Source organism: Sinocyclocheilus rhinocerous, unplaced genomic scaffold (assembly GCF_001515625.1).
Source record: "Sinocyclocheilus rhinocerous isolate Xijiao unplaced genomic scaffold, SAMN03320098_v1.1 scaffold3117, whole genome shotgun sequence".
Classification (NCBI taxonomy): Eukaryota; Metazoa; Chordata; class Actinopteri; order Cypriniformes; family Cyprinidae; genus Sinocyclocheilus; species Sinocyclocheilus rhinocerous.
In genome coordinates, this window is record NW_015629109.1 from 421,000 (window position 1) to 448,928 (window position 27,929).

The 27,929-nt window shown below is 35.5% G+C and overlaps 1 protein-coding gene across 1 annotated transcript in view; it reads right to left on the minus strand.

Moving 5' to 3' along the window:
* The window catches only part of cacna2d1a (calcium channel, voltage-dependent, alpha 2/delta subunit 1a), an 85,801-nt gene that overhangs the window by 5,822 nt on the left and 52,050 nt on the right, over positions 1 to 27,929 (minus strand). Inside the window, exons 7-37 of the mRNA XM_016550662.1 lie at positions 26,599 to 26,730; positions 25,673 to 25,742; positions 25,488 to 25,538; positions 23,727 to 23,826; positions 22,976 to 23,134; positions 22,457 to 22,561; positions 20,982 to 21,060; positions 20,849 to 20,898; positions 20,683 to 20,772; positions 20,520 to 20,597; positions 20,365 to 20,445; positions 19,012 to 19,086; positions 18,476 to 18,547; positions 17,840 to 17,911; positions 17,088 to 17,149; positions 16,535 to 16,611; positions 13,039 to 13,099; positions 12,807 to 12,907; positions 10,088 to 10,169; positions 8,267 to 8,332; positions 8,067 to 8,176; positions 7,908 to 7,979; positions 7,586 to 7,653; positions 7,023 to 7,061; positions 6,511 to 6,582; positions 4,391 to 4,543; positions 3,591 to 3,643; positions 3,313 to 3,368; positions 2,815 to 2,941; positions 2,199 to 2,311; positions 1,384 to 1,466 (exon numbers count right to left, since the gene is read on the minus strand). Of these exons, the coding sequence (XP_016406148.1) occupies positions 1,384 to 1,466; positions 2,199 to 2,311; positions 2,815 to 2,941; positions 3,313 to 3,368; positions 3,591 to 3,643; positions 4,391 to 4,543; positions 6,511 to 6,582; positions 7,023 to 7,061; positions 7,586 to 7,653; positions 7,908 to 7,979; positions 8,067 to 8,176; positions 8,267 to 8,332; positions 10,088 to 10,169; positions 12,807 to 12,907; positions 13,039 to 13,099; positions 16,535 to 16,611; positions 17,088 to 17,149; positions 17,840 to 17,911; positions 18,476 to 18,547; positions 19,012 to 19,086; positions 20,365 to 20,445; positions 20,520 to 20,597; positions 20,683 to 20,772; positions 20,849 to 20,898; positions 20,982 to 21,060; positions 22,457 to 22,561; positions 22,976 to 23,134; positions 23,727 to 23,826; positions 25,488 to 25,538; positions 25,673 to 25,742; positions 26,599 to 26,730 (2,609 nt within the window). The remainder of the gene's footprint in view (positions 1 to 1,383; positions 1,467 to 2,198; positions 2,312 to 2,814; positions 2,942 to 3,312; positions 3,369 to 3,590; positions 3,644 to 4,390; positions 4,544 to 6,510; positions 6,583 to 7,022; positions 7,062 to 7,585; positions 7,654 to 7,907; positions 7,980 to 8,066; positions 8,177 to 8,266; positions 8,333 to 10,087; positions 10,170 to 12,806; positions 12,908 to 13,038; positions 13,100 to 16,534; positions 16,612 to 17,087; positions 17,150 to 17,839; positions 17,912 to 18,475; positions 18,548 to 19,011; positions 19,087 to 20,364; positions 20,446 to 20,519; positions 20,598 to 20,682; positions 20,773 to 20,848; positions 20,899 to 20,981; positions 21,061 to 22,456; positions 22,562 to 22,975; positions 23,135 to 23,726; positions 23,827 to 25,487; positions 25,539 to 25,672; positions 25,743 to 26,598; positions 26,731 to 27,929) is intronic.

Below are 27,929 nucleotides of genomic sequence, written 5' to 3' on the forward strand. Positions count from 1 at the left end.
CTGCGTTAGGCTAACCGAGACTTGTCATTTGCACTTATATATTGTTGCTCTTTTGTTAATTTTGACTGCTTTTATTGTCCTCATTTGTAAGTCACTTTGGATAAAAGCGTCTGTTAAATGACTAAATGTAAATGTAAATGTAAATGAATCAGCTGGTGAATTAGTCAAGCGTGAGAGTTACATCAGCAGTTTAACAAGCTGTAAGAGCTAAGTTAATTAGTTTGACTCATGCAAAATTAAATGCACGAGAGAAAGAGATATTAATTTGAATTAGACAGAAAAAATGTAGATAAAAAGAACAGAAGTGTGCCTGCTGATAGCCTTTTGCACAAACTGCCTGTGCTGTTTTAGCAGCTGATTCACTAAAGGAATTCAGGTAATGAAAGAAATTTCCATAGAAAGCTGTTTAAGCAAACTCGAATAAGAAGACATACAAAAAACAAAAGTGACACAGGTGTTTAGTGAATTTACTACTTATTTGGCAGACAAGATAGATCAAAATAAATAAGTAAATGAATGAATAAATAAATAAAAAGATAGAGAGATAGAGGGAGATAGAGAGATGGACTGACCCGAGACAGCACATGAACACTGGCAGCAGTAACATGAGCAGAGAGGAAAGCAGTGGAGAGCCTGCATTTCTCCTACACATGGCCTCATCCTAACATACATTATACAGCCAGATACACAGCACCAGAGAAAGAGAGAAAGAGAGAGGAAGAGTCATGCAGAAAAATGTTTGACAGTCAGAAGTTTAAGCAACATGCGAACAAGTGCTTGAGCCAAAAAGCGTTAATACTGTAAGTAAAAAGAGAGAATCCAGAGCAGGAAGTAGGTGTGTTTAGATAAAGATACACTACTTGGTCAAAAGTATGTGGACACCCCACTCATATGTAGTCGGTGAACATTTCAATTCAAAATCATGAATAGGAAGCTTGTTCAATGGGGCTCATGTCTTGGTTTTGTGCAGGCCAGTCAAATTCTTTCACACTAGACTCGTCATGTCTTCAAAAATGGGATTGCATAACTATACGCTTGATTTTATGCACCTGTTCTATCCGAAACACCCAACCCAGTTAATTTAAAAAAAAGCATTCTTTAGGCCATGAAATGTATGTTTGTGTGAGATTAGAACATGTCAAACAAAGTCAAGCTCTCCGAAACCAAGATCTATCACACAGAGCCAAATAGCGTTTCTTTACATCGGTCATGACTCAAAGATTCTCATACAGAGTCTCAGTGTGGTAGATGACTGAAATGAGAGCAGCAAAGACCAGCCATTTTTGAAAAATAGGACATGATGCACATCAAGTCATGCTGATTGCTAGTTTGGTCTCAATCTGTCGTAGGCTTTTGCAGGAGGGAGGTGTTTAAGTGACTTACACTTGCGTTGTTTTCAAAGCACTGTGTCGGACCTTTCCGATAGCGTGGGTTCTGGGCTATCTCACAGGGATCTGGACCTGGAGCTGTGAGACCAAGTTCAGGATTCAAATCAGCACAATCTGATATTATGCGAAAAAGTAAGGATTTTCCGAGGTATAAAATTGTGAATGTGATTTGTATAGAAACCAAACAGTCAGTGGGCTGTACGTAGATCGTACAACAATTCACGAATGCGATTGTACGAAATAATTTGTATGCATTAATAAGCCACCAATTCACTAAAACTTAGTTACATTTATAATTGACATTAGAGTGTGTTGGACTTAATACACTCCTGCTGAAAAAAACTGCTAGTCCATCCTGGTTTATGCAGGCCTAGAGCTGGTGGTCTAGCTGTTCAGCAGCAAAACCTGTTTTTCTTCTGGAGCTCCAAGGAAGTTTTGCTGGTTTATTTAGTAAAGTACCAACAATACCAGCACTGCACAATTTTATAAAACTTTGCAACCTGTTTAACCTCCACGTATTTACAAGGAAAATGGGACATTGGATAAACATGTTGGGTAATGACTTGAGAACTGGTCAACCATTTTTCCACTTTACTGACACCAGCTGGTCGAATGAACTGACTAAAATGAACTAAAATGACAGCGAGAGAGACTTTGCGTGAAATTGTGAGACGCAACGCATTTACTGGAAAAGCTACTTCTAGTTATTTCTGAATTTCCTTCCCAAAGCTGACACTGACCTGACAAGTAATCATCATTGCGTGTCTCAATACAAAACAGCAGGTTTGTTTGTACATGAATGAAGGATACAAGGCTTTTCTTCCTGGGAGAAAAATCTTTCATCAGCCTGGCAACACGGTTCTTTTGTGTCGGCAACAATAAGCACCAGATTTGTCTTCGGAAGCTTTTCAGCTATGAACTGCCTGAAAACAAAAACACAAACATATGCACAAACTAATGGGCACAATTCATCTGTGACAAAGGTCACCTTGATCATTAAGAACTGGGTGACAACTGATTAAAAGGCTATATAATGACATAAAATGTTAAATTTAATTTACTTATTGTTACATGATATGCAGACTAAATAAAGAGAAAACATAAGTTACAAAACTGTATAATTGCATGTTTAATTTAGTTTTGTTTTTATTTAATATTTATTTATTATGATATAATATGCCATTTAAATAAGTAAATAAATAAATAGAACTGTATAACTATACAATTATAATAATCAATATTAGTTATTTTTTCCCAAATAAAGATAACTGGAAAACGTATGTAAAGCTCAGGAGCAATGAATATGTTTTTTGCTGCGTAATTTTTTTAACAATTAATCACAAAAATGTTATCACATTAAATTGACAACCAACAAAAAAAATTTAAATCATTTTGATTCCACAATTAAGTTCCATAAAAGTATCACCTGGAGCAGTTCTGACAATCAATAGTCCCCTTAAAAGTTGTCTCATCGTTCTGAAAGAAATACTGTTTCTGCTCTTTAATGCAACTCTCTTTAGATGGCATTTCAGACAGGTCATCGTCTAGGTCCGCTGTGAACAAAACACAATTGATATTCAGTTGCCATGAGCTACAATACTTGAAATTATTATATGAATTACTGTTGATTTAGTGCTTAAATAACACCCACTGAACTGTCAATTGAGTCAATTACAAAAAAATGAAAATTAAATTTCACAGAATACAGTCAAAATTTACACCGCACCCCCATCACATTAATTGTCTTTGACATTCTGAAATAGAATACATGGTCACACTCTGTACGTACAGGAATTCAACATTAGCAGTCATTAGCACTGTAGTTTTGGCAGTGCACCAGATGACAAGAAAAACAGGCGTCTGCCAAATTGCAGTAGCTTAATCATTGTTTCATAGCAAGGAATTACTAATGTCTAGATCTTACCTGCCTCAAGGAAGTTAGGAAATGTGATGCTGACAAAAAACTGCTGCAATATTGACCTGGAGAAATCAAAAGAAATACTGATTGAGCTAAGAACAATGTTTTTATCCATATGCTGTAATGAAAGTCATTGGGTTCCAAAACAACAATGGACTCCTATTTTCTGGTAAAATATACAAAGAGGCCCTTTTTCCACAGAAGAAAGGTTTGGAACATGAGGGTTAGTTAATAATCAATGGATTTTCATTTTTTGTGTGAACTGAGAAAGTTAAATCGCTCACCAGGCTGCTGCAGAAGCCCACCAACCAATGTTCAGGATGTCAGCTATGGTGGGCTAAAAGGGACAAACAACATGTTTTAAATCTACACAACATTTCTGTGAGCACTAAGGGCATCTAAAAGGTCCTTGTGATGATGCATCATCCCCATTAAAATCAGCATAAACTCAAAGATGTTGGCATCTTAAACTCTTATTCTCTCAGACATTCTTCTCTAACTTTGCAAGTTGCATATCCGGAGCTGAGAAGCACCAAAACATCCTGATTTTTATTGGCAGCGGGCCCTATTATGACCCTGCCAGACAGAAGGGACCCGGTGCCAAACAATACGGGAGATATTAGACGAAAGCTCAGCAGATGCAAGCATAAATCCACAAACAAGGCTAAACGAATGAGCTCAGGGGACCATTAGCTGCCGCACACGCTGCTCTGATTAGCATGAGAGAGAGGAAGTGTCTCTTTGTGATGATTCACGGTTGACTCTGTGTGTTGTGAGAGGTTTAGTCAGCATGTAAGGCAAGGCCGAAATCGTTCAAGTCACAGATCAGAGAGAGTATCGTGAGGCTAACTTATCAGTGTGATATGGAACAATAATATGAAGTTCACTAATTGCATGACTAAGCTTTATAGTCCGGGGGAAATGTGCTATGCAAGCAAATCTTTATTTGCAGGTGCCAAAACACTTTTCAGATAACACGCAAACCACTACTGGATACGATTTTTATTGTGAGTGAACATATTATAAACTGACTTTATTTTTTGTCTTAAGAAACTGAAATGAATTCAAAGAAAATGAAACTCACCACATAGACTGATCTGAGACCAGCGGCGGCTTTAGTTTCTTTGGTGGGTTCACAGAGGGCCTGGTAGTCATAGGTTATGTTGACGGAGAACAGGGATTCGTTTATCAGATTCCTCATTAGGCTGGGGTCAATCATCCCGAAAAACTGTCCGATCTGAAAACAGACATTCACAAACACACACAATTACTTAGAGACGGGGGCATCATAGACTTCTGTTGTTATTATATAGGGATAATTATAATTACTACAGACTAAAAAAAATCACATTCACAAAATTTCAGCACAATTTTTCAGACAAAAATTGTCTATTGTCTATAATTGTCAATAGTGTAGCGTCGCACAGCTCAAACAGTTACTTTCAAATCAAGCAGCCTTCTATCGGTCAGTATGACGAACTTGTTAAATCCTGTTGCCAAATCTGTGGGGAAATTTTTTTCCCTATTATGTAAAAGTTTGTTTCCTACTGAAATGACTGGATTTCACCCACAAAACTTTGCTGGCATCTCCAAAGGATTTGATCAGTTTTTGCTTACTTCTGGGGATAATTTAATGCCCCAAAAGAATATCCTTCATGAACCTGCATTTTAAAAAGCAACAGGCACAGACTGTAAAGATTCACCACTGAAAAATAAAGGATACAAAAGCTATTTTTGTTTTCAATTAACATCATTTAAACCCGCAATGAAATGTTTGTTTATTCACCATTTGGTCTGCAGATGTCCTGAGATGAGCTACAAACAGTATAAAGAATCACGCTCTGAATACACACATCTGCTCCTGACGAATGAGTCGTCCACTATTAACAGTTTGCAGGAAGACAAAGTGTGGCTTCTTTTTTGGTTAAGGAAAGGTAAAATAAAATAAAAGTCACACTTTATTTTAAGGTCCAACTCTCGCTATTAACAAACCATTAACCTCGACTTTTCCCTCAATAAACTCCTAATTTGCTGCTTATTAATAGTTAGTAAGGTAGTTGTTAAGTTTAGGTATTAGGTAGGATTAGGGATGTAGAATATGGTCATGCAGAATATGTGCTTTATAAGTACTAATAAACAGCCAATATCTTAATAATAGTCATGCCACTAGTTAATAGTAAGAATTGGTCCCTATACTAAAGTGTTACCAAAAATGCTTAAATGTGTTAAAACAGAAATGTGCAGAATTAAATAGTGAATAATTATGCACAGCTTTCTGCTGAATTCTGTCAGATTCCATGTGGCTATTCTTATTCAAAATTTCACAACATTGACCGAGTTACATAGCAGGCATGTGTCACTCAGGGTATGAGGATGTCTGTCCCTACTAATCTGTAGAATAAGTTCATGCTGTGAACTACATGCTGTGTGTTTAAAGAGTGTGGAGCCCACCGTGCTCAGGGGAGCCAATAGGATCTGTTCTAATCTTATTAGGATGGCATACTGCATTACCATAATTTAAACCAAAGAAAGAGCTGTCTGTGAGCCCACAAAATCTCAGAGGTGTGATACCGACCGCGAGTGTGTGTGGAGTTTTTAAAAACCGCCCCTGTTCTGGTTACTGTTACGAACACACACAGCTTAACTTCCAGCTTTGTATTGCACGTAAGAATGTAAAAGTGTGTGCATCCGAGACTATAAGTCAGTCCAAAGGCGATATAAATCCTAGAGCATACAGAACGGCCGCTGCTCCCTGTGCAATAACAGCCGTAATGAATGTGCGGTCTGCCCGGCGGTCCTAGCCGACCCCTGGAGAGTCTGCCCACACAGAGGGGTGGAGACGGGATTTAGGGCACAGTCGGTCTCCTCGGCTTCAGTTCTGCTGCCAAACACTCCAGCCCTGATTTATCCTGCGGCGGTCCTAGCCGACCCCTGGAGAGTCTGCCCACACAGAGGGGTGGAGACGGGATTTAGGGCACAGTCGGTCTCCTCGGCTTCAGTTCTGCTGCCAAACACTCCAGCCGTGATTTATCCTGCACACACTCCGCTCTGATTGGTTTCCCTCGCTGAGCCTAACTTTAAACATTTACTCTACTGCTGTTGCCGGCGGGGTGCAGGTGGGGTTGGGTGGGCGCTCTCTGGGGGTCAAAGAAGGGGAATGTGGAATGGAAGCAAAATGGTGATTGGGTATGAAGAGAGGCACACCTTATTGATATAGAGGTCCTTATTGGTCATGACAAGAAAGCCTCCATCATCCAGAAGAAAGCAGTCCAGATTCTTTGAGAGAAAAAGATAAATACAGTCTTAGTGTAATTTAAAGTAAGCTTGTGCTAAGTTTTTTTTTTTTTAAGAAATTAATACTTTTATTCAACAGGGACGCATTAAACTGGTCGAAAGTGACAGTAAAGACATTTATATTGTTACAAAGGATTTCTATTTTTAAATAAATGCTGTTTTCCATTCATCAAAGAATCCTGAAAAAGATTTCATGGTTTCCACAAAAATAAAAAGCAGCGCAACCATTTTTAAAGGTGAAAATAATAAGAAATGTTTATTTTGAAAACATACTAAAATAGAAAACCGTTATTTTGAATTGTATTTTTCACAATATAAGAGAAAATCTTACTGACTCCAAACTTTTAAACAGTAGTTTATATAATATAGATAATAACATCTCTTTAGATCTAACACAAGTAGTCGCATAAATATGATCTTACGCTATCGTCCCTCCTGCACCCACAGATTTCTCCAACACACTGTGCAGGAAGAATAAAAATATAGACGGATTCATATTAGAGTTTCACAAAAATATAAAAACTGTATCATCAGGCAATATTAAAGATTTTTTTATTTATTGGTATCAGTGGACATTGGACATTCTAACTCATATCGGATATGTAATTGTGCATGCTCGTTTTTTACATTTAGATCACCTTTGACAACATCTAATGCTCACTTGAAATTAATCTTTCAAAAAACATAAACAATAATAACACTATTAAATGTAAATGCAAATCTCAAAACAAATATCAGTTTGTTTGTTTTTTTAAACTGTGCATTACAATGTTGTGATTATAAAGTTCACCTGTAGCATTTAGATTTCAAATGTACTTTTTGGAATTTGAATATTGACCATTTAACCATAACTTTCATCACTGCATACCTAATTCATACAAATACAAACTGACATTATTAAGATGGATCAAATTGACAATATTCTCAAGCATCCTTCTAACCTGCATTACAGTTAAAATACAGGTAGTTAATTTCTTGCACTCACTTTGGGCGTAATCGTAGCGTTGATGAAGCTTTCCATCCAAGTCTGTTTATCCAGTTTTACACCAACCACTGAAACCAAAATGAGTTTAGTTTTAAGTTTTCCATCAGTTCACAATCACACAATCAAACAAAGATTCACTGGCAAAACAAAAAATCTACTTTAATTACACTATTGGTAGCTTTCTGAACTGGCCACTTCTGGTAAGTTTCAACAATTTGAAAATACTGTTTGATTACTTGACCAGGCTGTTATATTGGTTTATCGCCACATCTTTCTATCTACGGTATATTCCCATATCAAACCTATAACGTCCGACTCTTACCTGCTGGCTTCAGCATGAATTCATCAACTCTCAGGTCCATCGCTCTGCTCACTAAAATAGAATCTTGAGTTTCTGATAAAAAGGGGACAGAAAATATCCATTAATCCAAAAGGAAAAATGGGATTTTGCTGCTTTTAATAATCACCAACACATACTTACCATTGAATGCATATGGCGATGATGTAAATACAAAAATGTTGTTGTCCAGACTTCTCTTGTAGAAACTAGACTTGTATGTTTCTGCCTGTTCAGTCCATTCTGAACCAGCACTGCAGAACACACACAGAGCGATAATTTTAGTCTAAATCCCATAGGCCTGCCTGGTATTCATTCTCTAAAGCTTTAAAATATAATAGTACCTCGCAGGATAGACTCTAGTGACTCCGCCGTCTGTCAGCACAAACTTAGCCCTGATTCTCTCATTCCTGAAAACCACAAACTAGACTGAAAAAAGTGCTGTATAAAATAGATAGAAGAAATTCTATCATACTTTTTCTTTTATGCTGCTTATTTGATTTTCTTTTTCTGTGGAACACAAAAGGAGATGCTTAGCAGAATGTTCATGCTGCTCTTTTCCATACAACAAACGCATACAGTGGCCAAACTCCTAAAAGAACAATATAACACCATAAAAGACTATTTTTATGAGGCTCTTTTTGGAATTTGACAGCATATGCTTTCATTGTATGAAAAAAAGCAGCATGAACACAGTTCAAAACATCTCCTTTTGTGTCAAAACATCTCCAAAGAAAGATGTTCATACAGGTTTGAATCAACATGAGAAGAGTAAAGTTGAAGTTAAATTCACTTGGCCTAGTGTATTTTGCATTTATAATTCAGTGCAACTCACTGCCCCTGTTTGTTCCAGTGTTTGGCCAGTTCAGCGGTGATGCCAGCGTCCAGCAGCAGTCTGTTTATTAGCTCCATATTACCTGAGGAACCATACATTAAAAAAAAATTGGCTTCTATTAACATCTCGCCATCCTTTTACCATCGCTTTGGCATGACAAGTATCAAAATGACTCTGGCACTACAGGAGCAACATCTAATGGAAGATCAATAGGCACAGTACAAAGCTTTACGTCATTATAAGCTTCACCTTTGACTTGATAAATGCATAAACACCTGTTGGTCATGAGTAAGCACAGGCTCCACGTTCTGACCTTTGAGGCAACCGATGCCAAAGTCATAAAGAAGTAGAACTTCATAAAAAAGAGAGCGAGACAGCGACGCAAAAAAACGAGGCGGAGAGACATGTCGGGAAAGTAACACGCAGATGAATTTTCCGAGACGTGGAACACGATTGTATTCTTCGGCTATATGAAACAGCAGTAAGTGTTCAAAGGTTTTTCATTTTTTTTGGTGCGGGCACGTTCAGAACGTTAGAGTGTTTTATAACATCGCACTGCAGTTCATTACCGCAAAGCCTTTACGACAAAACACACACACACTTCAGAAAGAGCAGCTGGTGTACAACTTTATTCCGCCCCGCTCTGCACGCTGCATGCTTTTCATTAGGACCTGATTGAGAGCAGCGCAAGAACACAGTTCAACTGATCCGCCTGTGTTTGACAGCGAGGAAATTGTGGACTTAAAATACCAGGCCTCTGTGACAAATAGCCACAGAAATGAGTGTTTACAGTGCTATGTTTTGCTGGTTACAAAATTTTATTGTCTATCCTCACGAGGAAGTTTTATTCTTGAGTGAAAAAACAGACAACAACATAATGAGTCGAAATTATTGTCTGTTGGTTAATGTGAGAGAATTTTTGTAGGATATCTGAAAGAGAGATCAACTTTTGGAACCTTAAATTAAATAAAATAAAATTTTCTATTTTATTTAATTAAAAATAAATGTGTTAATTTAATTTAATTTAATGTAATTTAATTTCCTTTCCTTTCCTTTCCTTTCCTTTCCTTTCCTTTCCTTTCCTTTCCTTTCCTTTCTTTTCCTTTCCTTTCCTTTCCTTTCCTTTCCTTTCCTTTCCTTTCCTTTCCTTTCCTTTCTTTCATTGTATGAAAAAAAGCAGCATGAACACAGTTCAAAACATCTCCTTTTGTGTCAAAACATCTCCAAAGAAAGATGTTCATACAGGTTTGAATCAACATGAGAAGAGTAAAGTTGAAGTTAAATTCACTTGGCCTAGTGTATTTTGCATTTATAATTCAGTGCAACTCACTGCCCCTGTTTGTTCCAGTGTTTGGCCAGTTCAGCGGTGATGCCAGCGTCCAGCAGCAGTCTGTTTATTAGCTCCATATTACCTGAGGAACCATACATTAAAAAAAAATTGGCTTCTATTAACATCTCGCCATCCTTTTACCATCGCTTTGGCATGACAAGTATCAAAATGACTCTGGCACTACAGGAGCAACATCTAATGGAAGATCAATAGGCACAGTACAAAGCTTTACGTCATTATAAGCTTCACCTTTGACTTGATAAATGCATAAACACCTGTTGGTCATGAATAAGAACAGGCTTCACATTCTGACCTTTGAGGCAACCGATGCCAAAGTCATAAAGAAGTAGAACTTCATAAAAAAGAGAGCGAGACAGCGACGCAAAAAAACGAGGCGGAGAGACATGTCGGGAAAGTAACACGCAGATTAATTTTCCGAGACGTGGAACACGATTGTATTCTTCGACTGTATGAAACGGCAGTAAGTGTTCAAAGGTTTTTTTTTGTTGGTGCAGGCATGTTCAGAACGTTAGAGTGTTTTATAACATCGCACTGCAGTTCATTACCGCAAAGCCTTTACGACAAAACACACACACACTTCAGAAAGAGCAGCTGGTGTACAACTTTATTCCGCCCCGCTCTGCACGCTGCATGCTTTTCATTAGGACCTGATTGAGAGCAGCGCAAGAACACAATTCAACTGATCCGCCTGTGTTTGACAGCGAGGAAATCGTGGACTTAAAATACCAGGCCTCTGTGACAAATAGCCACAGAAATGAGTGTTTACAGTGCTATGTTTTGCTGGTTACAAAATTTTATTGTCTATCCTCACGAGGAAGTTTTATTCTTGAGTGAAAAAACAGACAACAACATAATGAGTCGAAATTATTGTCTGTTGGTTAATGTGAGAGAATTTTTGTAGGATATCTGAAAGAGAGATCAACTTTTGGAACCTTAAATTAAATAAAATAAAATTTTCTATTTTATTTAATTAAAAATAAATGTGTTAATTTAATTTAATTTAATGTAATTTAATTTCCTTTCCTTTCCTTTCCTTTCCTTTCCTTTCCTTTCCTTTCCTTTCCTTTCCTTTCCTTTCCTTTCCTTTCCTTTCCTTTCCTTTCCTTTCCTTTCCTTTCCTTTCCTTTCCTTTCCTTTCCTTTCCTTTCCTTTCCTTTCCTTTCCTTTCCTTTCCTTTCCTTTCCTTTCCTTTCCTTTCCTTTCCTTTCCTTTCCTTTCCTGGACTTTCCTGGACTTTCCTGGACTTTCCTGGACCCTACCAATGCATTGCCACACATTGCCAGCCCTCTCTCTCTTTTTCCCCGTGACATGTCCTGCTTTTCCTCTTTCACACCGGGTAATTGGTGCAGAATTCAGGGGGTGGGCTCATAGGTATAAAGTACTACAGCCAAACCTACACATTCAACACATGTGCACCAAACCAAGTGATTACCGCAGCACCAACTGATCCTGATGAGATCAAAGCGGCCTGCAGAGAGGAAGGTGAGGTGGAAGGGGGGTGTCTGTGTGTGCGGGCAAAGGGAGGAGGTTTACATAGTATTAACACGGTCAACAAGAAAACAATAAATATAATTAGATTCAAAAACAACTGAAATACACAAACCCTAATTTACTCAAGAAAAGGTGTAAGAGAATTGCTTTTGATGTGGACGAGGTGTTTTTTTTTTAAACACAGCAGAAGTAGTGTGATTGTAAATAGAAGCTTTCGCCTATGCGAGAACTCAAAATTATTCCAACTGATTTTTTTTTTTATCTAATATTCTCGGCTATGAACTTTATTTAATTCAGTATTATTATTGAATTAAAATATGGAAAATTCCTTTTTTTTTTTTTTTGCCTGAAAAAAATATAAAAATGTGTAATGGCATTGTTTAGTAATATAATACAGCACTATTTATAACACTGTTAAAAACTGTTTAAAAATAATAAAAATATATTCCAACGTGAAATAGCAATATTTGGCATCTATAATATTGTATGAAGCTATTTAAAAAAAAAAAAAAGTAGTAAAATGTGGAATTATAATACTGTATTAAAAATGATAAAAATGTCCTAAAATGTGTGATTGCAATATTTAGTAATTATATTCATAAGACTGTGATAAAAACGTTTTATTTAAAAATTATTTAGTGGCACTGTATAACAGTTATATTTATAATATATAAATAAAAAATGTAGTGAAATGTGTAATGATATCATTTAGTAATATAATGTATCAATGTTTATAATACTGTAATAAAAAACATTTTAAAAATGTAGAAAATAGTGAATTGTGTAATGACATCATTTAGTAATAGAATTTAGTAATGTTTATAATACTGTATTAAAAATTATAAAAATGTATTAAAATGTGTAATTGCAATATTCAGTAATAATATTCATAATACTATGTTAAAACACTTAAAATTCTTCCACTTTATTAAAAATGTGTAATGGTATCATTTAACAATATATTATATACATTTTTATAATACTATTTTAAAGTACAGCACCTGTGAATCTTTGAATATACAATTTTCTTAGCTAAAAGTAGCGACTATTTTTAAGTAACATTTTAATCAAGATTTTGTCCTCATAAACTGCTCGCTCCCCCCGGAGCAGCACTGGAAATGAACTCTGAACCTTTAAACTAGCGGTATGAATCCCTGACCTCAGTGGATTTGAACCAGCAGCCCAGAAAGCTCCAGAAGATACTCACACGGTGAGTGGTTGGGGGTATGAATGTCAATGTACTCAATGAAGTCTGTGAGGAATTGTGTGTTGTTGTCACTCTGAGCTTTCAGGTCTGTGCAGTAATCTCTAAAACATGGAAAAGGAACATTTCTCAGAATCATTTAGCAGAAAAAAAGTAATAAGTAAGATCGGAACAACATGAAGGTGAGTAAATGATCACACTATTTTTGGGTGAACTATCCCTTTAAGAAACTGACCTGGGTGCTATTAAAGTATATCCATACTCTTCAAATCTGTCCACATGCAGGCTTTCAAAAACTGAAAGAAAATATGAAAATATCAGAAATCAGCAAGATCAAAGAGCATTTCAAATAAGTTCTGTCATTACAGAGCAGAAAATAATACAATACAGATATATACAGAATAAAAACAGACCCCAAAACATACAGGTACATTCAAAATGACCTGACAGTGAAACACAACTCTACAGACAGCAGGCTGCTACACAACAGCTTGTGAAAATATGTCTTTGAGCTTCTGTCTAGTAATGCGGTTATCTGCTGTGACACCCTGCTGTTTAGGCACACGACCTCACATACGGGTGGGCCAGACCGAGAAAGTTCAAAATGAGAAATTTGATCTATTATCTCAAAATATAATAATAATTAAATTAAATTAAATAAGAAAAATTCAGAGCAAAGTTGAGATCAAGAAATATTAAAGATTCTGCACTGTAACAATGTATTCTTAAATAAATAAATGTCTGTTTCAAATTCATCACATTCTCCCACATATATTCTGCTACATATTTATGCATGTGGGTTTGTTTGCGAGTATGTTTGTTCTTTCTGAAACCAGATGACGGACTCAAACATGTGAGAGGTCAGACGTTACATCCAGGTTCAAACATGAAGGAAAAGACAAAAGGAGAGAAAAACAGTACTTGCCAGCTTCTTCTGAAGGGTCAAATGCCGCAAAGAGTGAAAGGAGGGAGCAATTTACAGAGGAAAGGAGGCAAAGAGAGGCAGATAAACAGGGTAAAACCACAGGGGTCAAAGGTCACCAATATTTTATTCACAGAACAAGCCTTGAATAAAAATATTGCATTCTCATCTAAGGTTTTCTGCTGGTTGTAAATTGAAAGACAAGCAACGTTAATGAATTATGCATTCACATGAGTCAAAAAGATGACAGAAGAAGGAGGGGAAAATTTCATGCAGAAAATAATTATAAGTGACTTTCTTCAAAATGAACGTCACTTGGTTTGATATTTTGTTAATGCAATGGCATCCAGACATTTTTAAATGTGGCCAAACTGTCCAAATGCATTTTGAGGCCGCTGCGTTTTCACTTGATTTACATTAAACTCCATCTCTGTGATGGTGTCAGGTTGAAAAAAGACAAAAAAAAGTGGTAAATTATGGTTTTAAAGGATGTAAAATATAGTTTAGCAGAAGGACAAGCCAAGATCTGGTGGCAGACGAGCGATTAGTACAGACTGTCATTGCGGAACAGCCTTAAAGTTACACTGTCCCGTTAAAGTTAAAAAGGGACACACACATACCACATCCGCACCTGGACATGAACACGTGGACCCAACACACACACAGAGGACATGCCTTCTAAAGAGCGAGGCCTGTATTTTGTTAAACCGCCCCTTTACGAGGCTTTGAAAGCATCCAGATGATTCAGAGAGCGAAGGGGCGGAGATAAAAGCACAAAGAGTCACACTCATGTCCTCTGCGGTTTCACCTTCCAAACCTTCAGGAAAACATCTACTAAACATCTCCTGATGCTCTCACACATACACACACATTCAGACTCGGTCCCGGTCAGTAAATGTGATAGTCACACTTCATGACACTCATAACATTGACAAACACACTGAAGTTGCAACGAGAGAACACATCTAAACTGATTTACTCAGCTGGGAAACATTTACACATGCAAAGCACACATAGAAGAGTGAACGAATGTGTGTGTGTGCATTATTTTTTTTATGGTGGCTGCGATTTAAATACTGTAAGTGTAGAGCAGGTGCTAGTAGTAGAGATTGGCCGATAAGGAAAAATCACGATAAGAATCTAAGTTCTTAGAAATGTCTCTTTGTAGAAATGTTGGTTTCATATGGTTTTGAAAAACTAGAGTATACCATTTTTTAACAGTTTAAAGTTTAAATTTAATGATTTCAAAAATGTCAAGTGGTGTAACCATCAAGTAAAAAGTAAAAACATATTTTCCTTACACCCCGAATCTGTGTACACTTTATATTAGTATTTTAAATAACCATTTTTAGATTTAAACAAATATCAAGAACTGTTATTCATCAATATCATGTTTTATAAGTTGCGCCACATGACATTTTACTTGAACTCACATAAATATCTTTTTTTTTAAGTTGCACCACATGACATTTTACTTAAACTCACATAAATATAATTTTTTAAATATATATAAGTTGCACCACATGACATTTTACTTGAATTCACCCTGCCATTTAAAAAAAAAAACATAAAATTATCAGATATTTTAAGAAACTTACTGATTTTAACACACTGTCATGAGGGTCTTCATAGGTCTTTATATCATTTCCGATTATGAATCTTCACATGAATCATTACATGACTTTGATTTAGACAAACATTTTTCAGATATTTATAATATTTAAGAAAAATTGCTCCAATGGTTTATTTATAAGAAATATCAGTAACAGTAAAAAACTCAATTTCAAATGATTTTATAAGGTTTTCTTTTTAAGAATGTCTTTCTATATATTACAGTATCAGAAAAATTGTATTACTTTGACATTCTTGACTTAATACCCCTATAAACATTCAAATGTATTTTAATTCAGAATTTAAATTTTTAAAAAATTGTCACATTTTTGTTGCAGCTTGTTGCATTTTAATGTATTTTTGAATAAATGAATATATCCTAAAATGATAGATCCTAACATTCATACTATTGTAACAGTTGAAAAAAAAAACATTAATTGAAGTACATACTGCCAATAAAATGGTTTAAATTAAGTCTTTACTGACAGTAAGCAGCTCAATAAATTTGAATGGTAATTCCATCTGAGCCAGTATATCACAAAACAACAATATCGGCCGATCTCTAGTGAGTATCACTGAACACTATGAAGAAAATACAGAAGGAAAATACTTGCCGGGATTTTCTGAGACATTCCAAGCTGTAGACAGACAGGGAAAAGAGGAAAGGGAGAGAGATGGAGAGAAAAACAGAGAGACAGAGAATGAAAAGGTTTTGGGGAAAGCAAGATATAGGAAAGAACATGAGGGATTTCACAATATTTTATTCAACCCCAGAAGCTTTGAATAAGAATATTGTACAGGAACTGTGAGGGCTCTCCTGAAGGGAGGGGCATTTGAGATTCCCTTTCCTCTCCCAAAAGCCACATGAGAGAGGACGAGAGGGTAAACATGGGCACAGAGGTGCATCTGGAAGAAAAACCTGGGCTAATATGCACAAGGTGAAACCCTTCTGCTGTTAAAGGAGTCGTCGCCCCGTCTGGCGCACACTCATGGATACAAACCACAACTGAGGAGCCACGCTGTTACATCTCCAGAGGAGGTGAGGGTGTCAAAAAGAGATGTGAAATGGACAGAGGCTGTAGGGGACTCTCTGGATAAAAACCAGGAGCTCATGCTACGGCTTCTGGCCTCTGAGGCCAAGAGACTGTCATTCCAATCTCTTTGATAAAGGTGCGAGAATGTGAGTTATGGTACTTACATTTGGCCTGAGTGATGGTGTCTACTATAGTGGCCTTGATGTAGCTGACACTGTAATCAGGTAGAACTAAAGCGAGACTACAGAGAGAAGACACAAGAAATAAATGAGGATGAAAAGCAGTAGACTTCCTGACATTATTATAATTCAGAAATGTGAAATTAAAATTGGAGTTTTGTAGCTTTTTGTCCATGTAGGTTGCAATTTATAGATTTTAAACTCTAACAAATTACTCTATTTCGCTTCACTGTATCCTTTACGGAAGAAGTATAATGTCAAATTTCTGTTCAACATGACTTTGAACAGTGCCCCCTAGCGGCAATATAAAAAAAAACATTCATATGTTCACTTGTACCCCACAGAACCAAACACACCTTCACAAAATAAAAACATGAAACATGAAACAAAAACAAAACAAGAAGAAAACAAAGCAAATCAAAGCAAAGCAAAGCAAAAAATAAATAAATAAATAAAAACAAGACAAAAACAACTCATAAAATAAAATAAAATAAAAGTAGTAAGAAGACAACAAAACAAGACAAAACATTTCTCAGACCTGTAGTCTGTGTCATGGACTGGACCCCAAGTGTAGGTTCTGATGCCTCTGTCTATGTAATGCTGCAATAAGAATAAAATAACACTTAGTGGTTTAATGAACTATTGATCTGTGTTTTACTTCTGAATAACTATTATTGTATAGCCCAGTGGTTCTCAACCGGTGGGTTGCGACCCAAAAACATTTAAAAGAGAGGAGAAAATGTTTTTGTGTGTGTGTGTGTGTGTGTGGCTAATCCAACTCTGTACAATTTTAGTGCAATTTCATCTGTGATTTGTTCTCTTCCTGTTTTCCAATCTATGCTTGAATTGTGATGTCTTAAAATTTATTTATTTATTCATTTATTTAAGAGTGAGTCAAATAGATGGTTGGCCTTTATTTTTATTTATTTATTTTTTATGTCAAAGGATGTGTGGCTAATCCAACTCTGCACCATTTTAGTGCAATTTCATCTGTCATTTGTTATAAGAAACATATGATATATTAATATGGCTTAATAAGATAAACATGGTTTCTACCAACCAGAATGTGTTTTGTGCAGTAACATTTTACCAGAGATATTTAGGAAATTATAATAAAATTCAATGAATACATTTTAACATTTAAAGGCCATTTTTGTTTGCTTTTGTACAATGTTTTAAAAATGTAAACAATTTTTATGTTGTTTCCATTTGACTTCTAATAATAAAAAAAAAGGTTCTGAAGCAAAAACCAGCTGAGAAGCACTTCCTGTTTAAATCATGCATGATTACCTCATCTTGAGACTTCATAAGTGTTTGGAATCTCTTTTGATCCTTCTGACCCTCTATCATACTACTTCTGATCTACAGACAGACAGAAGTCAGACAGACAGACAGGTGTGTCACTGATGTATCATTGCTGTAAATACAGTACGTTACTGGATCTTCAAAAGCAGACACAGAGTGTTGCTTTCAACTAAAAGAAGAGATTTACTACTGTAATCTAATATCCCCTTAGTCACTCTCAAGTGAGAAAATGAGTAATTTAGGTTGTGAAGTGAGAAAATTATATTTTTATAGCCAACATATTGTTATGAAATCACACAGGACTGAGAATCAACTTTGCTGTTTGTTGATGCTTCGATAATCACTTTGTTATGACTTGAACTTCTGTACAACAGAGCACAAGTAACGTTACAAAATCAAATCACACCAGCCTGTATTCATTTTAACACAAGAAAGCTTGAATCTGAAAGCTGATTTCATATTTTTGAACTTAATGGGATATAAGATTATTTTGAAAAAGGGTTTTTGTCCATTAAATGAAAGTCAGTTGGGTCCAGCGTTGTTTTGGACCCCATTTACTTTCATTGTATTGACAAATTAGTTTTCGGCATAAGAAACAACATCATAAAAGTTTGCTCTCACCTCCACCTTCACTTCATCCTCTAGTTCTGCATCCAAGAGGTCCAATGTCACGGGTTCTTGAGACTTGAGATCCTGCAGGCAAACAACAACAACTTTCAAAGTAATACCATAAATCAATACTGGACAGCATATGTGTGTCCAGTATATTTACAAATGAGTCACTTTTTCCTTGAAGAAGTGCCCAATGAGGAACTGTTTCTCAGCATATCTACTTTGTTCCACACAAAGTGTTCACTAATCCCATGGATCACTGACTAAACATTTACTAATTGTCATGCATGTGTTTTGAATAAATGCTCTTTTTGCCGTTTCATCTGTGAACTAAACAGAACGATTGTGTTTGGATTGCACAAACAATGTTTATTACAAAGGACAGATGACCTCTGCACATGTGGGTGGCCAGAGTTATTTCATCGTAACCTGTTGTGAAGGTCCTTCAGCCGTGCATAACTAATCATATACACATGGTTATGGGCAGCTACTTTTAACAACCGAGAGAAAGAAACATACAGCGATGGCATGAGTGAGAGTCGTACCTTTGGCTGAAGGTTGGGGTGAAGTAGCACGTAGCCGTTGGGGTCGATGGCGAAGTAATATCCATTTGGTCCGAGCTTTATGGAACAAAAGACAAGGGTGATTATTATTCTGTAACATTTGATAGGGTGTTTTTGCTACTGTACCTTTAAGACTACTACATGCAAATTGTTATTATTGGCTAACCTTTTGGCATGTGAAATGTTTATAAACACTCCCACCAGGCTGGCACAAGTAGTTCATCATAAGTTTAAGCTCGGACGATTCATTTTTGCTGCTTAGTATGCACAGACAGAAGACAAAACAAACAAACAAACAAAAAAACAAAGAAATCCTATTCTTGAGAAATATTGTTGCCTAGTTAAAGTAAAACTATTCAAATATATATTAAAAATAAAATATAGTGCCTTCTCTTCCTGTTTTCCAATCTATATTTAAATCTTGATTACTTAAAATGTATTTATCTATGCATTTATTTAAGAGCGAGTCAAATGCATTATTTGCAAATTCGTATAATAATTAATTAGCCTTTTAGGTAATTTTATGTACAGCTTTGGTCAACCCAAAGAAAGAAAGAAAGAAAGAAAGAAAGAAAGAAAGAAGTATACGGCCTATCAGACAATTTTAGAGAATTGCTAAATTTTAGTTGATATTGGATATTAACACTGTTCAATGTAATTTTAAAGCAAATCTCAAAATTAATATTAATATTATAATATTATATTATAACATTGTATGTTATGTATATAATGTTTTAATGCTTAAATTCACTTGTAGCATTAATCACAATTGATTTTAGTATTAGTATTTTATATTATTATTATTAGTTAGTATTTTTATTTGAGTGTTTAGTGTTTTTTATTTTAGTTTTATTTAAATAATTAAATAAAACATTTATTTCGTTAATTTAACAATGTGAAAATAATTGTTGGCTTATAAGTATCAAACAAAATTTAAATATCAGTGCAACCTTAAAACATACAAAGGACTTTATAAAACTTTATTATATAAAATGTGTATCGAACTCATTCAAACTAATCAAATATATAAAAGTAAGGTCAAAATCAGACACAAAAAGTTTTCCTTGCTTTCATCGAGTATGTTTGCTATAGTACGCCTATATTTAATATTGAACTTATGGTTTAACATAAAATGACCCCTTGAAATGTATTTGGCACTGAAAACAAAGAAAAAAACAACAAGATTGACTAAACACAAAGAATGCAGCAGCACTGGTAACATGACCCGGCTGCTACAGGTCAATGCAACGCTTGTGCAAGCTCTTCAATGTTGCAAACTATCATATGTCGTAAATTAAGAAGTGCAGATCGCACCCACACGCTCTCACGCCTTACAGTGTAATGTGGAGTCAGTCTCTTGATGTCATCCAGAGACACGTCTATGGCCATCACCCCCAAAATCAGCTGGCTCTGGGCCTGCAACTGATAACAAGGACATTAAAACAGATCGCGTTCATCTGATTCACAAGACATCAATTCACTGACTTCACCTTATTCTTGTCTTGACTCTTCCTGGTGCTGGTCTTATTGAACACTGGCAGAGTGCCTGTAATCACAAGGCCCAATTCCTGCAACACAAATACAAACACAACAGCTATTCAATACTTCAGAATCAGCCTAATATCAGCCAGATATATCGAACATTAGACGTACTAGAGCGTCCACATAAACGTTGGTCCACTGTACACTCTTTGCTTTCTTGTATTCTTTCACCATGGGTCTACCCAACACATCCAGGTACTCCTGCAGGGAAAGGATGCTGGTTACTATCATATATGATGCTGGACAGGAGTCACATTTATGTGAACGATGCATTTACCTGGGTGTTGATCCTGATGGCTCCAATCGAGGGGATCTCATAATAATAACCTGCAGGAAACATTCAAATCTTAATACATGCTAATATATTATAAGTCTTCCAAATTTCTCAGCATTAAATTTCAGCGTTTCACCTTTGTTATTGCAAGCCATCCATTGAATTGGTGTCTTATCATAGTTATGCTGGCCCACAGAAAAGGTGAAGATTCGAACCTGACAGAAGAGAGAAACAAAAGATACTGACATGATTATGTGTTTGTATGTGCAGTGCTGTTCAAAAGTTTTTTTTATGTTTTTTAATGGAGTCTCTTATGCTCAACATGGCTGTATTTATTTGATCAAAAATACACCAAAAATGTAATTTTGTGAAATATCATTGCAATTTAAAATAAAGTTTTTCTATTTTAATATACTTTCAAATATAATTTATTCCTGTGAAGCAAAGCTGAATTTTCAGCATCACTACTCCAGTCTTCAGTGTCACATGATCCTTCAGAAATCATTCTAATATTCTGATTTATTATCAGTGTTGGAAACAGTTGTGCTGCTGTGTTAAATGGATAAAAAGTGATAGTAAAGACTTACATTGTCACAAAAGATTTCTATTTTGAATAGATTCTGTTCTTTTTTACTTTTTATTCATCAAAGAATCAAAGAAAAAAGTATCACAGGTTCCAAAAAAAATATTAAGCAGCACAACAGTTTCAACACTGATAATAAATCAGCATTAGAATGATTTCTGAAGGATCACGTGACACTGAAGACTGGAGTAATGATGCTGAAAATTCAGTGCTGCGTCACATAACTACTTTATTACTTTAATAATACCAATATTAGAAATTGCAATAATATTTCACAAATAAATACAGCCTTGATGAGCATAAAAGACTCCATTAAAAAAACATTAAAAATCTTACTGATCCCAAAATTTTGAACGGCAGTATAAATACAAGCTATGATTTCTGGACAAAAAAACCCCCCTCCATTTGCACATCCGAAGACATCCTTATTGGTAAAAAGATATTTAATTAAATATGATATTACATTTACATTTAGTCATTTAGCAGATGCTTTTATCCAAAGCGACAATATAAATAGAATAGAGAGTGCTAGTGTTACAGATAAAATTAAATATGATATAAATATGGTATAATGTTTTTGAAAGACGTGATTTCTCACTGCTCACCAGAGCTGCAAGGCTTTTTTTTTAAATCAAAACACAGTACAAACACTAATACTGTGTAATATTATTACAATTTAATATGTAATTTATTCCATTTATCATTCGGAAATCATTCTAACATGCTCATTTGGTGCTCAGAAAACATTTCTTATCATTATCTATGTTGAAAACATGCGTGTATATAATAATGCTTATTATAAGGCATAATATTTTTTTTTGGTAAGCGTGACACATCGTTTTCCAGGATTCAGAAGAAATTTAAATTCAAAAGAACAGCATTTATTTGAAACAGAAATCTTTCTTTCATAACATTATACATGTTTTTAGTCACTTTTGATCACTTTAATAAATTCATTCTGAATTAAAAGTATTATTTTATTCTGTGTGTGTGTGTGTGTGTGTGTGTGTGTCCATGTGGTTCCTCACCTTCTTTTCACTGTTGTACTCTTCAAAGATCTCTGAAGCTCTGTCCTCCCCTCCATCAGTGAATAGCATGATGATCTTATTACAGTTTGCTCTTGAAACATTGATCTATAAAAGGAACAAATAATTTTAAAAGTGCAAAGATTTTGGCCAGCATTACTCTCTCTCTCTCTCTCTCTCTCTCTCTCTCTCTCTCTCTATATATATATATATATATATATATATATATATATATAACTTGACTTGAAGATGTACAATAAACCACTGATGCCACTAGCTATAATATTCACTGCTGCCACAAGATGGCGCAATAAACTTAAAACTTACCTTTAAACAGATTTGATCTCAATATATACAATACACATTATATAACTTATAGAAAAAAAGTCCATCACAAAAAAAGAATTTCAAAACAAAAAAAGCTGTTGCGTAGGTAAATATTTTGAGGGGTAAATATTGAGTGATATTATGGCCCCATTATGTTTTTTGGCTTCTTATTTAAGCTACATTAGATATTCTTACTGAGGAGAGCTGGTAAAAAGCCTCCTTGAAGCCGATTTTATAGTCAGTGGTGCCATTCGCCGTGATCTTCTGGACTGCTTCCTTCAGAATCTTCTTATTACGGACATTCGCTTGGACCAGGTTTTGAAAGCAGGCGACCGACTTGGCCGAATTGTTGAACTGAAACAATATAAAAGCATCGTAGTTAGTTATCCGTAAAAATCTGTTTAAGACTGTGAGGTGCAGCTTGCATACATGCAAAGATTGTTATGAAATCATTTCGATTCAAGGCTTTATTCGGGTCCTCTATAAGTCCCATGGCTCAGTGCCAGCAATACACTTAGAGCACTGCTGGCTAATTTCATTAACGCCAAGCTAACGTCACACAGCTGGAGGCAGGCCATAAAATACAAGCGTGAAGTTATTAAAGAAATGGAGGAAGAAAGTTAATTGAAAATGTACAAAACAACTCACTCACTTAAAAACAGAATACAGAGTTTGTGATTTTTATTCCTGTCAGTAGTCTCATGAAGAAAATGAATTAAACGATGCATTTCATATCATAAATGAATTGCACAGCGTCTAGAGCAGAGGATGAAGAAAAAATAAAAAATTACAACAACTATGACGTTATGGATGCTTGGAGGCTCCATGCCTCTGTTTCCCTCCAATTTTCTATTCCTACTCAGCAGGAATCCAGATTTGTTGAGCATCGGAGGAGTTCATCATTTAAACACACTCTCAGCAACACACATATCTCCTGTAGACTCACAGAGACGATGTTGACGTAATCATCATCGGAGAGAGTCTCCAGCATCTCGCTGACGGAAGTGCGAATGAGCTTCAGTGTCAGACCCGACACGCTTCCACTCCTACAGAGAATAACATAGTTAGAACACAGTTTGAACATGTTACTACTGTATATAATCACTACAATTTGCTACAAAAGATTAGGTTTATTTATTATTTTCAGTCATTTTATTTGATTTTGCAGGAAAAAGTATCTTAATAAAAAACAAGTCCAAAAGATAGACATCCAACTGAAAACAACTTAATTTGAAATAAAACAAAACAAAATAAAATAAAGAGAAAGAGAGACACCTTATAGTTATGGACAGCTGAACGAGCTGAAGGGAATCGAAAAAAACAAAAAACAAATCCAAAATATAGACATCTAACTAAAAATATAATATAATATTAAAATATAATATTAAAATATTATTATATTATATTATATTATATTATATTATGTTATGTTATGTTATGTTATGTTATGTTATATTATGGACAGCCCAAAGAAAAAAAGCTGGGAAAAAAACAACTATACAAAATAATTATGTCTATGATTTATATAACAGATATTTAAAATAAAATAATATAAAATAAAATATTATGGACAGCCCAAAGAGCTGAAGGGGGGGGGATATGGGCGGGGGGCTGGAAAAAAATTACAAAATTGAATGAATGAATGAATGAATGATTAAATGAATGAATGAATGAATCAATCAATCCAAAAGAGAGACACCTTATAGCTATAGCCCAAAGAGCTGATAACACAAAAAAATAAAAAGCTGAGGGGAAACAGAAATAAAAAAAATCACTAAGTTTGAACAATGGCAGATAACAAAAAGTCAAAACAACACATCCAAAGAAGACTAAACCCCATTTAGGCTTTTAATGTCTCCAGAACTGACATGCTGCATCAGGTTTTTACGGGTTAATAATCACTCTGTGATTCCAATGGGAGGTGTGTGGGCTTTAGTGTTTAGTCATAAAGCTAAACTACATTGATTGGCTGAAGCTGGTCTACACTAATGGGCTCAACGCCCAGACAGCACAACACCATCATCATTAGGGCTGAGCAATAACAGAATCAACTCTTCAAGGCCATACTTTCTAATACAACAAGGCTAATTTCACTTGTAACCAAAAGATGCCCCTTAAGCATGATAAAATATACCACATAATGACACATTAATGTGGTTTTTGATTGATGTTGTATATTTCTGGATCATATAACTGACTTTTCAGTTACATCTACATTATAAATGTATTCACATGCCAAGCATGACTGTAATGTGCTTCTTTATTTTGAATGCAAATATTTATTTATTTTTATATTATTGGAACAAAAAGATGCTTTTTTTTTTGCTTACACTGTTTAATATTCGTAAACTGCTTCATTTAACACAACTCTGTTATTTAAATGCCTGCCAAAGATTTCCAATCTAAAAAAGCAAAAATTGATTTTTCATGTTTATTACTTTCACCTCTCATTGGCGCTTCTTTAATCAACATCTCTCTCTCTCTAACGTTGATAAATGACTCTAATGCAGAACTAACACGAGCTCTTTAAGTAGAGAGTGAGGGATGTGTCACACGCAATGAAAAATCACATTCTGCTGATCAACCAGTTGCTCAAAGTGCAAAATCGAAACAGGATCAGTTGTGAGAAAGACTGCTTGAGCAGCTTGGTGGGTTTGTGTCAGTGAGTATATGAACTGTAACCGTAAATCATAGAGACTTCACTCACGCGTCCACCAGGATCAGCATGTCTTTAGGTGAAGCTGCACCTTGAATATACCTGCAAACACACAAACACACACACACACACAGGAGATAATCCATCAGGCTTAACAACCGAGAGAGGAAATAAAGCACTTGGTATCTCTCTCATTAGCAGACAAATGTAAACTCAAGCAGCACAGGTCTGCTCACCAGGGCCTTCGGCGTACATCATACAGGTCAATCTTGTTCGGTGTGTTCCTCGTGTCAACCCAAGGGGAAGCTAAAGCAGATGGGATATTGGGTTTATTATGATTATTATCTTCCTAACCTTCTACAATCACTTCTTAAGTAGAAATAGGTTGTATGGTCCTGGTATTTAAACAAAAGAAGAATGAATGATCACAGTTAGAAAGCAGTAGGACAACCAAAATATTTAATTTTATATAACATCTCATTTAAAATGTAGCTAGTATTTAATATTAATGTAATAAATATAATTTTAAAAGTAAATACTATTTTTATACTGAAAAAAAAAAATGAAACAAAAGGCGATCAGAGTTAATGTTCATGAATGTTTAACCTTTTATTTTCAAATAATTTCCAACTAACAATCAGTTATTTAATGCAAGTATATAAATAGGTTTAACAGGTCTGTGATACATGAACAAAATAAGAATAAATAAATAAATAAATAAATAAATAAATAAATAATCAATCAATCACACTATTTAATACTAAATATTTAATTTGATTTAATAAAATTAATTAAAAATTAATTTTATATAATTTTGATGCTAAAGAATAAGAGTTGATCAGTTACTGTTCATCTAAAACTATGACTTGCATTACATTTATAATTTCAATTACTTATACTATTTAAAACCAAAATGTGACACAATTTAATGGTCATGCAGCACTCATGACTTCCCTTTCCCTCGCATAAGGTTGTCTATGTTCTGGGTACTTGTTTTTGCTTTTCTATTCTTGTTTCCTGCCCTGTGCATGTGTTCACCCTCACATACCACCATCAGCTATGGGACAGAAATTATGTATATATGGCTGCACAGTGTCTGTGTGCTCTCCGTAGTCTCTGAGTTATGGTAAATATCTGAGTTTTATTCATTCCAGTGCTTTACCTGGGAAGTATCGAGCCAGGCCAGAGGCACTGCCAAACACCTGCCAGAGGAGTGACGGGTCATCTTCCTTGTTCTTCTTAAAGACGTCATCCAGAGCCGCAGTCCAGTTTAGCTCATTCAGGATTATAGTGGCTGTTACAAACACAAATATGCAGGATAAATCCCAGCATCCCCACAGGTCTTATGGGATTTAACTCAAGCTGACATGTTTTCTGAGAGCTCTGTTCTAACAAACACTAAAATGAACCCCAAATCAGGGATAAATCAATAAACTGGCTCTCAAAACTTCAGATCCCATCATGTTATGCTAAACTCGAAGTGATAAACCACTGAGGTAGAGGAAACAACAAAGTGAACTATTAGCTAATGCAGTTCTAATGGAATTATAGGAAAACCGGGCCCTTTTTTTCCAGAGAATGTCATAAATGGACACAATGCCTTCTGTAAGTGAAAGTGATGCTAACATTTTAAAAAGAGCACTGGCAAAGATATGGCATCATTGCCCATGATGCCACATAACTCATTCCCCCAAAAAAGGTGTTGATACCTCTTTCTTCTGTGGGTTTAAAGTATTATGATACTAAATTATTATTAGAATCATTACCGCCTTGACAGCCTCTGTTTGATCCCATGGGACTTCTTTTACTACCCCTCCAATGCCACCCACTTCCTCTTTCTATCAAGACTCCTCCCACTCTAGGTGTGTAATCAATACAGGCCTTCTCCATCACTCAAAAGCAGACCAGACCCTATCGATCATCTTTAAGAGGGTTCATCAGCAGCCCAAAGCTACATCTCATCTTCCTCTATTTCAACCACTTCCTTCCAGTGCTTCCTGATATACTCACTCATTGCCTATAGTAAAGAATATGTATGGAAAAAGGATTAAAAAAAAGTGATTGGAAAAAAAATATGCGCAAGTGAGTTAATCATAAACAGTTGGTAGCCTAACAGCCAGCATGTTTTAACTACTGTATACACAAGCTATCGGCCATTTAAATCAGATATTTTGTCCAAACCAGTCATTTTAGAAAGTCCTGCACATGGTGAAATCTCATTGGTCTAAAATCCTGTCCCTCAAAATTGCACATAAATTCAACATCTTCTGATTGGCTTAAACTGTGTAGTGTTGCTCCGCATTTTCCAAGAGGGTCTAGCTGCAGCCTTGCACTCTCAGACTTGCATTCTCAGACTTGCACTCTCAGACACTTGCGCTTCCGCTAGCGACGTCCCTTGCAGTCTTTTATTTTTTATTTTGTTCTATTTATTGGTTACTTTTTGTTTGAATCGCTCAACATTTTACAACAGTAGCCAGGTGGTGAAGACAAGAA